We start from the raw sequence: 14,110 nt of genomic DNA on the forward strand, positions 1-14,110 counted from the left end.
CAAATACCATGGTGTCCACAGGTACCAGACACTCAAATTTCATTCTTCTGAAGAGTTTTTCAAGATAATTTAAAAACAAGGTTAAGATTTTTGGATGAATTTCCTTTTCAAGCATTTCAGGTAAGTATAAAGGTAATTTGTACATAGGTGGACCCATGCAGAGGAAGGGATGATGTAGGAATATAGAGTGAGTTAGGTAACTCTATTGCCCCATTCATACTGCCCTTTCTGTGGGGGAATCATGTGCCAATTGCCAACAGGCAAGTCCAAGTAAATGTAAAAAGGCAATATCAAGTTCAGTAACAGGCTTAAAGATTTCAATAATAAAAAACCCACTTTCACGCTGAATTGCATGACTCATTTTGACAAGCAAAGTTAGACCACGGATAAATTAAATGCTTGTGGTAATTAATATTTACAACACTGAATTTAAGGCCAAAGACACCCTTCAAACACCTCAAAACTCTCCATTAGAAAACGTACATGTGCAGGGACTTCTGAGCCTTGGCAGCTTCATCCTTGGAGCTGTAGCGCACCACAGCGTTGCCCTGTGTCAGGTTGAGGTGGAATGTGATGAGGGGGCCGTGCTGCATGCACAGTGTACGTAGAGTCGAACCGTCAATCTGGCAGTGACAGAGGGCCATTAGTGGACATACACAATTCTCTGGGAGGCCTTAATGCTTAAAGGCCAACTGAAAGACGCTGATTGTAAACTGTTACCTGTGGAGTGAGGTTCCTCAGAACCAGCCAGCTACTGGTCCTGGTGGAGCTGTCTGTACTCCACGTGGTACCTGCTGTGTATGAGAGAAACATCAAGTTTGTGCTTGCAAGGCTCGTTTGACATCAAAATCAGTTACTAAAACTGAATGGGTGGTGTCAATTCCTGCTGTGAGAAAAGAAAGAACACCCAGTGTCAGTTGACACTTGTTCAACCACAAGAGTTTCTTTCTGAAGCTTTTGCCAATCTTGCCTACGCTGTAAAATTTAAATTTGGGCTGTGGTTGTATGCCACATCAAAGTGCTGCTTGCTCTTCGAGTACGCTCACACCTAAACAACATTACACAGTGATATACCAGCTCCATCATCTGACTTTTATACAACTCACATTTCACGACAGCTTAAACTTTGTCTTCAATGTTGTGTCATACCCATGAAGAAAGTCAACAACTTCAGTTTTTTTGTTTTCATATCCAATATTTTCAGATACAGGACACTAACATTAGCTTTTATGTCATACGTTTGCATGTCGTTGTTACCAGATGGTCTGCAAAAAATCACAACTACACAAATGTTAAATAATTTTTTTTTATACTGAAAGAAACCTAAAATATCTTGTCCAGTCAAGAAGAGTACATGGTTTTAATTGACAAGACATTTTTCTGCACTCCCAGAAATTTGAGGCCTTTTCTTAAAATAATAACAGATAATAATAAAACAAGTTCACCTGGGATTTTGACAAAAATGAAAATTATGGTTGTCTTCTTCAGCTTGACTTTCTTTTTTATTTACATGCAACAAGTTGTAAACCATATCTGAAAAGGATTAAACTCAATACCTGTGGTGTAAGAACTACTCCAGCCTTGAGCCAGACCCAGGGAGCTGCCGCCCCAGGTTGAGGAAGGCTTGGTGTTGGTGAGGCCTGGCGGGGGACGAGATGGTGCTGTGTTGCTGCTCCGGGGGCCCTGGGGTACCTTCCACAGCTCATGGGACAGAGAGGCCTGGCTGTGAGAAATTGGGCCTGGAGACCAAGTAGATTTCATCTCTGACAGTTTACCTGGAGGGGAAAGAGTGAAGGAAGGGTGTGCATGAAGAACCAAGTGAATGAAACACAGCTGCTCTCACAGGTGGGAGGTTTGCAGAGTATAATGATCAGACTAAAAAGTTCTCTCATATTTGACAACACTTTCCATGCTTCACACAAGAAGAAAGGAGAAGATGGACTAACACCACAGGGGGAATATGCACTGCATGAGAGGCAAATTTGAGAGGAAAAGAGCTAAAATGAGGGTTATATTAAATTAGGGGCAGTGACTCAAATGGGCAGGAGAGATGTGGTTCTCCAGTGAGTGGTTGAGGCTCTGGTAACATTAGGGAGAGGGTAATGTTGATTTGCAGTATTGTAGCCACTGCTATGCTGGGGGGAGGACATTATGGACAAACCATGTACCTGCATTGTCCGTCTCCGGGGACGACAGACTGAACGAGCTAGTGTAGGCACTGACTGGCCAATCAGTGGAGGGAGGCAGAGCCTCGTTCTGAGATGAAGTGGGAGAGGAGCCTAAGCCGATGCCATCCACACAAACAAAAATAAACAGACAAATAAGGAAAAAAGTGCAGAGAGAAAATGGAGTAAAGGAAAAATGCACTACAAATGATGATAGTAAGGTCATTAAGAAGAGAAGAGGATAAAGTGGTAAATGACAATGGTCATAGAGGCAGTTTACAGTAGGAAAATGAAGAACAAAAGAATAACAAGCAGGCTCTCTGGTGGCAACAGCTGCATGATACTGTCAGACAATACATGGGGACAGAGCTCATTTTATAAGCTTTTCAAATTCTGCTTGGATGTGTTTTACTGTACCGTAACATGGCAGTGGACTTTACTGAGACACTTGTTCTGAAACTCTTGACCCTGCTCTCACCTCCACTCCTGTCCCGTAGCAGATAGCGGTTGACATCTTGGATGTTGGTGTTGATCGTGGGCCCGCTGGGGACACTGCCGGGGGTCACGTTGGGGTCTGTCTCGGGGTCGATATTCTGGAGACCCTTCCAGGGCACACCAGGGCAGAACTCTGAATTTAAAAGAATAAGAGTAAAGATTACACACTGATAGTCTAAATCTGTGATCAACTAACTGCTACTAAACAACTGGTGACCTGGCATCAGTTCAGTATATCAATAGCAATAGTTGCCAACATGGTTAATTTCTCAAAACAAACTGTTCAAGAGTGATCCATGTCTGACTCCTAAAGGCAACTGGGAGTCAGATGTTTCAATAAAACATTAACAGCAAGGAATCTAACCTGGTGGCCAGTTAATATTGGTCCCATTGGCCATCTTGTCATTGTTGCTCTTGCCCTGCCCCCAGCTGTCTGGGGGGACCAGGGGGCTGGTAGGAGAGTCTGAACTGGACATCAGGTTGTAGGGGCTGTAGGAGTCCTCCAGCTGATGGGGCTTACCAGGGGGGCCCAGGTTGGCACCTGACAAGAGTGAAAGCATTTTTACTACATTTTAAGTTCATTTGGAAATGAGGATTCATTTAGAAAAAGAATACCTCGTGAGTGTTTTAAAAATAAAATGATCTGCCATTATAACACAAACTTAGCTATACAAACACACTTTCAGATATGAATGTGTTCCCTTGCGGGGGATTATTAAATTATCCAGGTTTTCTTTTCTTCTCTCACCGTGCTTGCCCAAGTTGGACTCTAGAGGAGAGGAGTTTCCAGAGAGGCTTTCGATGGAGTGAGGATGCGTCCACTGCGAAAGGCGCGACTGAGGCTGGGCAGGTTCCTTCATAGACAGACTTCCCACCTCCATGCAGTTTACATTCATGTTTGGATTCAGTCCAGCTGAGGAGACAGAGACAGACTTTACTTCACAAGCCCACATGGACTCACACTTTATTGAAAAAGGTCAGTTAATGCTGCTCACAGAGAGAGTAGGGGTTGTAGGTGTTGGGAGATGACTGCGGCTCTTTGGTCTGCAGGTCAGGGAGGCCTGGAGCCTGGGGGTGACCTGGAAATGAATCCAGGGTGGATTTGGCCCCACCAGGATGCAGGCCCGAGTGGGAGGGGGGTGCTTGCTGTTGTTGCTGCTTCATCAGCAAAGCCTGTGCCAGCTGACGCTGGTGCTGTTGGATCTGCTGCTGCATGTTATTGATTGTACGTGCAACCTGGACATCAAAGTGGAGAAATATTAAAGATCTATATAACAGAAAAACAATTTGGCCTGGACTGTTTTTACATCGTTTCACTTCAGTTAACTTGAACAATAATCAAAACTCATTAAATTTAGTTTTTTTCCAGTGATGGGAGTGGGTAAGAGACTGCAGGAAAAAAGTGAACTGAAGGCTGAGAAGGTAAACTTACTTGCTGCTCTTGTTGTCGAATGGGGCCAGAAACGTTGCGCTGCGCCTGCAACATCTGCTGCTGAATTTGTAAACGCTGGTATGCCTGTGTGTCAGAAATATGTCATGGTTTCACTGTCAAAAGAAGTCACTTTGTCTATAAATTTGGTTACAACTTGATAGTATCTGATAAAACTGAAAGCGGGGAGGGCAGAAATGAGACTCACCAGTTGCAGCTGGTAAAGTTGATTCAGAAGGGTCATATGTTGAGGGTTTATTGGTGAGGTTAAAAGTGCAGGATTCAGACCAATGTTTTTTGCTGCAAACTGTAAGAGCTGTGCTTGAACCTGTGGACAAAGTATAATCACATTAAGAAAACAATGTCAAAATGTCAAATCAAAATGGTAGGGAGACCCTGCCGACTTCAAGTTCATGGATGCATCAAACACAGTTAATACTACCTTGAAGCACAATTTGAAGTCTATTAAAAAGGTGCGATTAGTGATTGAGGAGAAAGCCTCTTGATTTTCCAGTCCAATTCCCATACCAACGCTTTGGGTTGGTAATTCAAATGTATAAATACATTTCTGCCATTTTTCCTGGACCTTGAAAGGACATGTGGACCAGCACCACTGTTTCCGATGGAAAATGAGGCTTAATAGCAAAAGAGACTGAACTGATACATAATACATGAGAAGCTCATAGTGGAGATTTTTTTAGACTATAAACTGTAATCTGGATGTAAAATATTTATGACTGCATAAATTAAAATGCCTTGCCTTCTACAGTGTTTACATAGCAAGTGAGAAACGAGGCCACATATGTGAGTGTGTGTTTACCTGAGGGGAGAGAAACTGAGGCACTTGAGCACGTAGACTAGGTTGAGAGGAACTGAGAGGCGGCACTGGTGGCTGAGGAGGCGGCTGCGGTTGCTGCATGGCCCGGGCTTGTGCTGCTCCACCACCGCCAAACATTCCACTCTGCATCTGCTGGACAAAGGTAGAGTCAAAAGACTGCCAGTCTACTTGGTTCCAACACAAGAAGAAATTTCACTATTCAGTTATCAGTTTCCTCACATCTGTTCCATCACAGTAACCTTGATGAGGCCACAGAGTGCCAGCAAGTCCTTAAACTGTGTTAATATCAGTAATATACATTCATGGGTTTGAAATGTCTTGAATATTGTATCTAAAGTTGCATCAAAATACATGAAATCCAAAAAAGCAGAAGAGAGACAATGATAATGATAATTTGGCAAATTTAAGGTGTATTGTTTGTTTAGGAATTGGAAGCTGTTCTTTCAGCCCTTTTTGATAAATTGGTCATTTTTCTTCTATATTAAATTAAATGCAACTTGCCTTGGATCTGGATTAGGAACATCTTACATAGAGTTTTATACTGAATTTGGAACCAGTCTTTATCAACTAACATTACCAGTGAATCCATTCAAACACACCAGTTAATGCATATTTCCTACACATATTTTCTATATAGAGCTAAGCAGCTAAAATTCTATTTCATGTACAGTATGCAAATGCAAATTAATCAATTACCTTATCCATGAAGGGCAAACGGGGATCTGCCGAGGGGTCTTTGGAAAGAAGCGGAGGCCTGGGGCAGCTTATGGGCTTGTTGATGAGCCCGTTGTTGTAGTCGTGGCCGGTTAGCCCCATCCCACGCTTGTCCAGTTCCGTCTTCTTCTCCAGCAGGGCACTCATGGCCTGATCTAGGTTCATGTTGTTGCTCTTCAGAGCCTCCTCTGCTGGATCCCTCTGCAAAAGAGACCAGAAAACATCAGTTAAGCACAAACAAATGAATGCAAAAATGTAAGTTCTCTTTTCATGACTAATGTAGAAATATAAATAACATTGTTTAGCCTGGGTTACTGGTCTCACACGTTTGCTGTGAATTAAATGACCACTCACAATTGTGACTAAATTAATTAGCTTACACTTAACTGTAAAAATAATTTGACAGATTTTTTTAGCAAATGTACAATCACATCAGTGCAGTCCTGTCACTGTTTGATGGTGGCTCTGGAAGACACCCAAGTTAAAAATCTTTCAATCTTACCTACCAAGGTTTTGCCTCCTCATCACAATTTACCCACATTTAGATGAGTCATTTATTATATTATGTTAAAACAATCACCATTAATCTAAGGTGATATAACTATATTGAAATAAAAAATGACAGTTTCATGTCACTTTAACTCACAGGGAAGCCCATGTCTGTCAGCTGTTTGATGAGACGATTCATGATCCAGGCATCTTCTTGCTTCCCTGGCACCTTTCCCTGTGAGAGATGAAGAAAGAAAATGATTTTGTCTAGATTAACTTAATTATATTTTACAATAAGTCATATGAAAAAGATACTTAGAGTCTAAGAGATAAGTCTGTATGTAGCTGGTGTTGCTTCACACCTTCTGTGGGACCTTTTTAGATGCATTGCCCCATGAGTTACAGGAGGAGTTGCTCTCTTGGGAGGCAGTGCTGTTCCACATGTCTCCCTCCTCAGCATCCCACTGGCTGCTCGACAAGTTCAGCTCTTCACCTCCACCTCCCCATCCGTCTTGCATAGGTTTGGGGGCTGGAAAACACACAACAACAGAGGATGTAAACCTAGACAAATACTGTGATGCATGCATTATGCAATACCATTATGAGGTTGTTTGCCATTTAAAAGGAAAAAATGTAAAGCATATGATGTCAACTGTATTACTGAATGCCTCAATGTGTATAAATGATCATTCTGACATCACAGAGGATATATTTTTCTTCACCTCCACACATTGTGAAACACTAACCCAAAAACAGCAAATTTCACCTTATTTGTTTTTTTTTAAAAAAAGATTTAATCTGATGCAACTGCTTCAAATTTAAGCTAAATATTTGGCTAACTCTTCTTGCTAGTGAGATTTCAGTTTTTAAATACATACACTGTATATATTAGGTTAAAAAAACTCTCATGAAGGAAAGTGACAAAATTGAAGCCTTGGAAAATATTTAAGAATGTTACATAAACTGAAACTGTCACATGTTGCACATATAAACTACTATATAAACATACTATATAAAACTAGTCTGAACCTGGCCACAAGGGGTCAGTGTGGAATTCTAGGTAACATTTCCTGTGCTCTCGCTTCCCTTATACCATATCGATGTCTTTGATTTGACTCATCTGGAGAAAATTAATGAACTTTTCTCAGCAGCGGAGCACACACAGTAAAGACCAATTTGAACTATTTACCAGGTTTGCAAGATGTAGATGTCATCGCCGGGTTGCCCCGGCCATAACTGTCTGGGTTGCCGTCTCCCCAGCCTCCACAGCTCCCGGTAGGCTTGCCCCAGGCAGATGTCCCATTGTCCACACTGACCGGAGGGGGTGCAGGTTCCCCCCAAGAGCTCTCTGATTTTGTGTGGGAGCCTGGTATCTCTCCCCAACCTGGAGGACACACAAGGACATGAGCCTTTCAGTAAAAATACTTTGCTGCGCAAATACAGACATCTAATACAAGTTAATAGGACCTCCATCATTTTATTTCATTTAACTTGTTTTTTTTAGATCTTTCTCATTAGAAGGCAGAAATATATCATGAAAGCTCATTTGTGCTATTCACATTCTTTTGCACTGTCTAACCAATAGTGCTTTGTTATTGACTGGCTGAACTGACAAAATATGTTTGAATGTATGAGTATGAAGTGTTGGCTGAAAAAGAATTTGTGCTGCTCATGCTCCATTGAATGCAAAATGCTAAATTCGGTCTATTTTCATTTGATGTAACTATATCATCTCTGATTAGTTAATGACTGATAATAAGTTTAGATGTGTCCTGCCTGAAATATGACAAGCACATCCGTCTTTGCTGTGAAGGATATTCCACACATTCAAAACTAGATGAAAATATTTAGCTTCAAATTGTAAATACATCTTTAATTGTAATTTATGTATCTGAAAGACCGACAAAAACATACCACTTGTATTGTCTTTTATTGCTTTCCTGTGCTTTAGATTTGGTGTGTTAAGCTGAGCCTTAAATCAAACTGAGCCTCGGGTAAAAACCATCACCCCTTTTATCCATTCTATTCTATCCTTCTATTCTGAAGTGTGAAGTGCCACTTGTGCAGGATGGCACAAACCTAGGTTGGCTTTGCAGGACAGTTGACAGAGGGAGAAGATGCCCATTTAAAAATTTGGCACAGCCCAGTCCCTCTTGGCATGAGAGAGACAGTGCTGTATCTGCGCCTGTGGCAGTGCCAGGCTCAGCTTAGCTCTCTCTCCAGGGAGAGGTCAAGTCCTAAAATCTGCTCCAAAATGATAGTTAACATTCAAACTTCTAGGATGACTTGCTGAGGAGTTACACTGATATAAAACATAGCATACTGGAAAAAATGTTAAGTTATGTTATTCCAAACACTGTCTTTCCTTAGCTATGCTAAGTAATGAGGGGTCATACTGCTTTGCTCAACAGCCATTATGCCAGCAACAGGGACTACCATTAGGTTTTATTTGGAAGCAAATGAAACCGATGTAGTGTCAGCATGCAGGGTCAAGTGAGGGACAGCAGGGGGCGTTTGACCCCTCTCAGCTCCTAGGGGCTTGCTCCACCTCCTCCCTTCAACTACTGACAGATGGTGGCTCCCATATAATCACACACTTCCGATTCGTCTCAAACAGTTTGTGGTGAATCGCTATTTTCACGAGACACTTTGTAAACAGCATTCTTGTGCTTCCTCTGGGCACCCATGAGAGGTTGCCAGGGCTACCCGCACAGACGTGTCGACTGTTGTGAAATGTGAGGAGCCTCATGAGGGAGGGACAGGGCTGGTACTACTTAACTCATTTGGATAGTTGATTAGATGTAAATCCAAAGAGGGCAAACTAGGTCAAGATTTGGCCTTTAAGTGGATCAACAGATTGGAGCTTAACAGTGCACTGTGCTAACTAACTGACAACCAACTTTCATGTTTAACAGCTTTGCACAGTGAAAGATGGAGAAACAAAGAAAAAATGAAACTTTTTAACTTGAGTTGCATTTTAAATATCCAGTATCAAATCAAATGTGTGTGTGTGTATGTGTATGTGTATGTGTGTGTGTGTGTGTGTGTGTTGTGCATATTTCAAATGCATTTGGTTATCCTACCTTGATTTATCAGGGGACCCCTGCTGTGAGATGGCCCAGACTGGTGCTGGACAACAGGTTCCATAGGCCCACTAGTGGGACCTGGATTTTGGGAGTTTTGGGTGTGGTTCTGTAAAGGTGCAGGTGGCCCGTGATAGGGGTGATTGTGAGAGGGTGGGTGGTTGTTGTTGTTTGGGCCTGGTGGGTTACTGCCTCCAGTGGCAACTTTAGCCTGGGACATTCCTGGATTGTTCCTATCCCAAAGGTTTACTGCTTTGTTGTAGGTAACAGGATCACCCCACGCTGAGGTCCCATCATCTATCTCCATCTTACGTCGGATTGAAGGTGGGGAGGGCTCCTCCCAGCCAGTAGGCTCAGCTGAGGACTCCTGCTTACTACCACCCCAGTTTCCACTCTTTTTCACTGTGCCTGAGCCACCCCAAGAGCCCATGCTACTTCCTCCACTACTACTATTGGGTCCATCCTGAGGCTTGCCCCCCCAACCTTGAGGAGGGCCACTGGGACGCTGGCAAACGGGCTCTCCCCAGCCCCCATTTCCTCCAGTTCCAGATACCCCAGGTCCTGAAGAAGGAATTCCCCAGCCTCTTGGTTTTTCCTTCCAGACACCTGCTTCTCCCTCCCACCCAGGGTTGGTGGGACTCTTTTTGCTCTCTTCTGGTTCTCTCCAGTCCCCTGCATTATTGCTCCCTCCATTGTTGCCCCAGCTGTGGGACGCTTTGGGTTGCTCTACCCAGCCCTGGGATGTTGCCTTGATGTGAGAATCATCCCATCCAGCTGACTTCTCCTCTCCCCAGGACTGACCCCCATTCTTGGGCATACTAGTGGTGGGGCCTCCTGCTGGAGGGTTTCCCCAGCCACTAGGACCACCTGGGGGCTTAATGTTGTTGGGTGGCTCTCCCCAACCAGAGCTAGGCTGGTTAGTAGCAGCTATGCTTCCACCCCAACCTGAAGCTCCCTGAGAACCAGGCACATCATTTTTGCTCCCAGAGTCAGTCCTCTGAGAGGGGCCCATGTTAGTGTTGGAGGGCCCCTGGGCATCACTTGGAGTGGGTGGGCCAGAACTCCATGACTCAGCTCCTGCATCTGCATTTTTGCGTTTAGTATTGTCCATGTCCCAGGTGGTGTGCTGGCGAACAGGGGTTTGTCCCCAGCCAGTGTTACACAACACCCTGGGGTCCAGATCTGGGGCAGGCAGCAGAGGAGCTGGATTATCTCTCAATGAGTGGTCTCTGTGCCGGGGATGTCCTTCCATGCTGTCACTGCTTCCTTCACTAGCACCAGCTGTGCTGACAGCTCTGCTCCAAGGACTAGCCTGTGGATCCTGGGGAGGAGAGCTGGGGGCATCCCAACCTCCCTGGGTGTCTTCAGTGTTCTTCCCCCAGCCTCCACCCGACTGGTCACCCCAGCCTCCCGTGTTTCCGGCCCCACCTCCTCCATGGCCCCAGCCAGAGTCCCAGCCAGGTGTCTCCTTAGCTGAAGGAGCCTTTGATTCACCACTGTTACCCCATACTGAGCTACCATCTTCTCCATTGACCTGTGTGCCCGCCGGGGGGGGCTGGCCCATGGAACCCAAGCCTACAGGTGCACTACCCCAGCCAGGCAAGTTGCGGATGGGGCTGGGGGGTTCCTGCTTATTAGTGTGATTTGGTCCATCAGTTTTAAGGTTTTGAGGTTCTGAACTGAAAGACACATTCGTGGACGGGGAGGAGTGAGGCTCTGGCGTGTCGGGGGCCATTATGCTACCCCAGGCGCTGCCAATCCCCGAGGAGTTGCTGTTAGTGTTGGCTCCAGTACAAGTGCTGGTCTGGGCTGGTGGGGGGCCAGGTGGATTACAGAGGTTGGGTGAAGGTTGAGGAGGTGAAATGGTGCTGGCTCCCCCTGAGCTGCCTCCCCCTGTGCCACCCCCATCATGCCCCAACATGGGCCAGGCAGAGGGGTTGGCATTAGGGTTTAGGTTCAAGTTAAAGTTGGTGGTGGAGGATGATGAAGAAGAGCCCCAGCCCCTGCTGCCTCCTCCAGCCACTGGGCTATCACTTTTCCCTTCACTCCCCACTGAGGACTGGGGGGGGCAATGGGAAGGTCCAGGCCCAGAGCCCCAGCTGCGATTGGCTGCAACCTGGCTAGAGAGCATGCTGGTTCCAGTATGATTGGCAGGGCTGGGCCCACTGTTGGCCTTGCTGCTAAGATGGTTGGCAGAAAAGTGGCCTGTTTGATTATTGGCCCCTGTGGCCATACTCACTGTACTACAACTACTACTAGTACTACTGCTGCTGCTGGTCAGGTGACCAGGGTCAGTGTCCAAAGGGCATCCTCCTGGAGGGGCCTGGCTCTGGCTGAGGGTAATAGAAGGCCAAGCTTCTGTGTCCTTCTGGTCAATAATCAGTTGATCCCAGCCACTGAGACTGATCGAAGATGCAGCACTTGTGGCGCTCCTGTTGGCTGGCAGGTGTCCCCAGAGGGGATTATCATACTGGGCTCCCTGGCCGCTCTGTGGGGGCAGTTCTATATGGGAGGAAAGAAAAACAACAAGGTATGAGCAAGAGGTTGAGAGAATTAAGGTATAAGTCATGTACGTCAGCACACCCACATATGCTTGGTAAGGTTGAAATACCATGGCAACATGTAAGGTGCCTACTTATGTGTACATAGACTTCACAAGATGCCTTATTAGTGAAAATAAATACCACCCACACTATGGAGTGTGAAGACAGAGAGAAGAATGACTAATATGATAGCAGAGGGAGCTTTAATTAGAAAATAATGCAATATCTATGCACTCAATTTGAACGTAACATCTTTTAGGTCACATATAGTTTCATAAATGTTTCCAAATAAAGAATGTCTCAAGACTGGACCAATGCTCCCCACGATGTAATTAACATAAGGTGAGAATATATTCACAGTGTAACATATTGTAAATACAGAAGACATTTCCCAATGGCTTGAGGTTTTTTGTATTCTACTTTTCCTAAAAGGTATATTTGCTGTATCTGGATTCTCAAAACCAAATATTCTGACACTCAACATTATAGTGGGCCATTTTATAGTCACCATTGAAAATATTATTGAAAAATATGAAAGGGTTGAAGTCAAATCTCTTGTGCCTTTTGGGTTTTTGAAAAATGCAATATTAAATTCTAACACCCAAAATGAAAATTGAACCTTTAGATTTTACTATATTTGGTAAGAATAAGGGGTATGCATCTCTCCCTTATAAGAGTCTTGTTGGTGTCATCAGACATGCTGCTTTTGTTTCCTTGGCATTGCTACGCTAAGATTTCAAGCCGCATCTTGCAAGAGTCTCGTGCTGACCTTTGAACTTTTATCAAAGTTTGAAGATGTTGTGAGGAAGTATCAGCATAGTAACTTCACTCTGATTCATTTTTTCTTTTACACCCCTAGTAAATATAGATAAAAAAATTGACAAAATGGAAAATTTCACCGCATGCATAGTCTTCAACTCTTGTGGGACCGCCATATTTGGGAAGCACATTAGAGGACATATTCAAAGACAGAAGCCAAGCAGCTGACTCACTTCTGACCTCCTAAGCATTGCAGCATTGACCTTTGCTTGACATGAAGCACAAACACTCTGCACTAGCTCTAGGCAGCCAGTCTCCTCACCTCAACCTCTGTTTCCATCTGCCTGCACAATTGCTCTGATAGCACAATAGTAACGGTTTGGATTTAGATCCCTGTGGAGTGAATTGAGTCAGCTCCCTGGAGTGAAGTGTGCATGTGGATCATGTTGATACAAACTAAACCCAGTTGCAGATCATGGTGCACTGACCAACCTGCTGCCATCTCATCTCATTCATTTCTCCTGCCCCTCATGCTGCAGCTTGTTGTTTACATGTGCCTTCACATGCATGCTTAGTTTGTATGCAAAGACTGATCAACTACATGAGGGCAGTGACAGACATTTTGTACCAACCAGTTTTCAAGCTTACTTCAATTCTTGCAGCTAAAGTAGAGATGAGGCAGTGAGAGAGTAGGAGGGAAAAAAAGAGGGCACTGTGTTTCTGACACACACAGTGCTGTCGTTCTGTAGCGTCACTCTACTGAGAAGTGCAGGACCGCCATTTTCTCAGTCCTGAACTACAGCCAAAAAGACTCTGAGCTACCGTCTGCATCTCTAACATTGCTGCTTTAATAGCACGCATGTCTCTCACAATATCACAAAACATAAGAACTCAACACTGCATGCACACAATGCACTGTTGCTGCAGCTTTAATGTTGCTGATCCGCACAGTGTATAAATACAAGCCACCAAAACAACACAGAAGAGGCAGAGAAGACTGAAAAAATGGAAAGAGAGATGGGGAAAGGAAGGAAACACCAGAGTGAAATACCTGTGGAGAGGTGCCTCCCAACCATCCTGTAAAGAGCTAGGTTTTGTGCGACGCAGCGACCATCCTTGCCTCAATATGTCTGCTCGGCTCGCCAAGCTTCAGAGGCTCGTTTCTGAAATGCTGCCAAGAAGTTGCACAGCTCTTGCGCGGCATCAGACAACCCCTCCTCCCTTCCTTCCTCACCCCTCATACTAGGTCCCTCCCACCAACACTGCTCTGGCTGGCTTTCTCCTCTTCTATCTATTGCCTCCCTCTGGCTTTATTTATATCCTGCTCTATTCCTATCCTGACGGAGGATAGTCTCCCTCTCTGGAAAAGCACTGAAAGGCTGGATGGGGGAGGGGTTGGGCGCATTGGAGAGATGGGGGGCAGTATAGGGGTGGGGGGGCTTGGTTAACAGCTGAACGATAAAGCCTGGAGACTTTCATTATGCACTCACAAGGCATGAGGTAAAACAAAACAAAGGGGGACTCTTCTATCCTCCCCCCACCCTCAGATCTTTCAACCTTTCAAAACTGTCACTAAATATTTAGCCAAGACCACT

At 44.7% G+C, this 14,110-nt stretch overlaps 1 protein-coding gene across 4 annotated transcripts in view; it reads right to left on the reverse strand.

The window, feature by feature from the left end:
- The window catches only part of tnrc6c1 (trinucleotide repeat containing adaptor 6C1), a 43,432-nt gene that overhangs the window by 6,643 nt on the left and 22,679 nt on the right, over positions 1–14,110 (reverse strand). For 2 of the 4 annotated variants that reach the window (XM_037087750.1, XM_037087748.1), the window contains 16 exons: positions 9,214–11,715; positions 7,320–7,514; positions 6,493–6,659; positions 6,288–6,365; positions 5,624–5,842; positions 4,910–5,056; positions 4,298–4,417; positions 4,093–4,176; positions 3,656–3,896; positions 3,409–3,573; positions 3,025–3,201; positions 2,644–2,793; positions 2,169–2,279; positions 1,557–1,775; positions 721–794; positions 484–623 (listed from right to left, as the gene is read on the reverse strand). In XM_037087750.1, the coding sequence (XP_036943645.1) occupies positions 484–623; positions 721–794; positions 1,557–1,775; positions 2,169–2,279; positions 2,644–2,793; positions 3,025–3,201; positions 3,409–3,573; positions 3,656–3,896; positions 4,093–4,176; positions 4,298–4,417; positions 4,910–5,056; positions 5,624–5,842; positions 6,288–6,365; positions 6,493–6,659; positions 7,320–7,514; positions 9,214–11,715 (4,789 nt within the window). Of the gene's footprint in view, positions 1–483; positions 624–720; positions 795–1,556; positions 1,776–2,168; positions 2,280–2,643; positions 2,794–3,024; positions 3,202–3,408; positions 3,574–3,655; positions 3,897–4,092; positions 4,177–4,297; positions 4,418–4,909; positions 5,057–5,623; positions 5,843–6,287; positions 6,366–6,492; positions 6,660–7,319; positions 7,515–9,213; positions 11,716–13,566; positions 13,701–14,110 lie in introns of those variants that run through there. The other 2 variants (XM_037087751.1, XM_037087749.1) reach the window with 2 other exon arrangements.

This window comes from Acanthopagrus latus, chromosome 23, assembly GCF_904848185.1.
Source record: "Acanthopagrus latus isolate v.2019 chromosome 23, fAcaLat1.1, whole genome shotgun sequence".
Taxonomy (NCBI): domain Eukaryota; kingdom Metazoa; phylum Chordata; class Actinopteri; order Spariformes; family Sparidae; genus Acanthopagrus; species Acanthopagrus latus.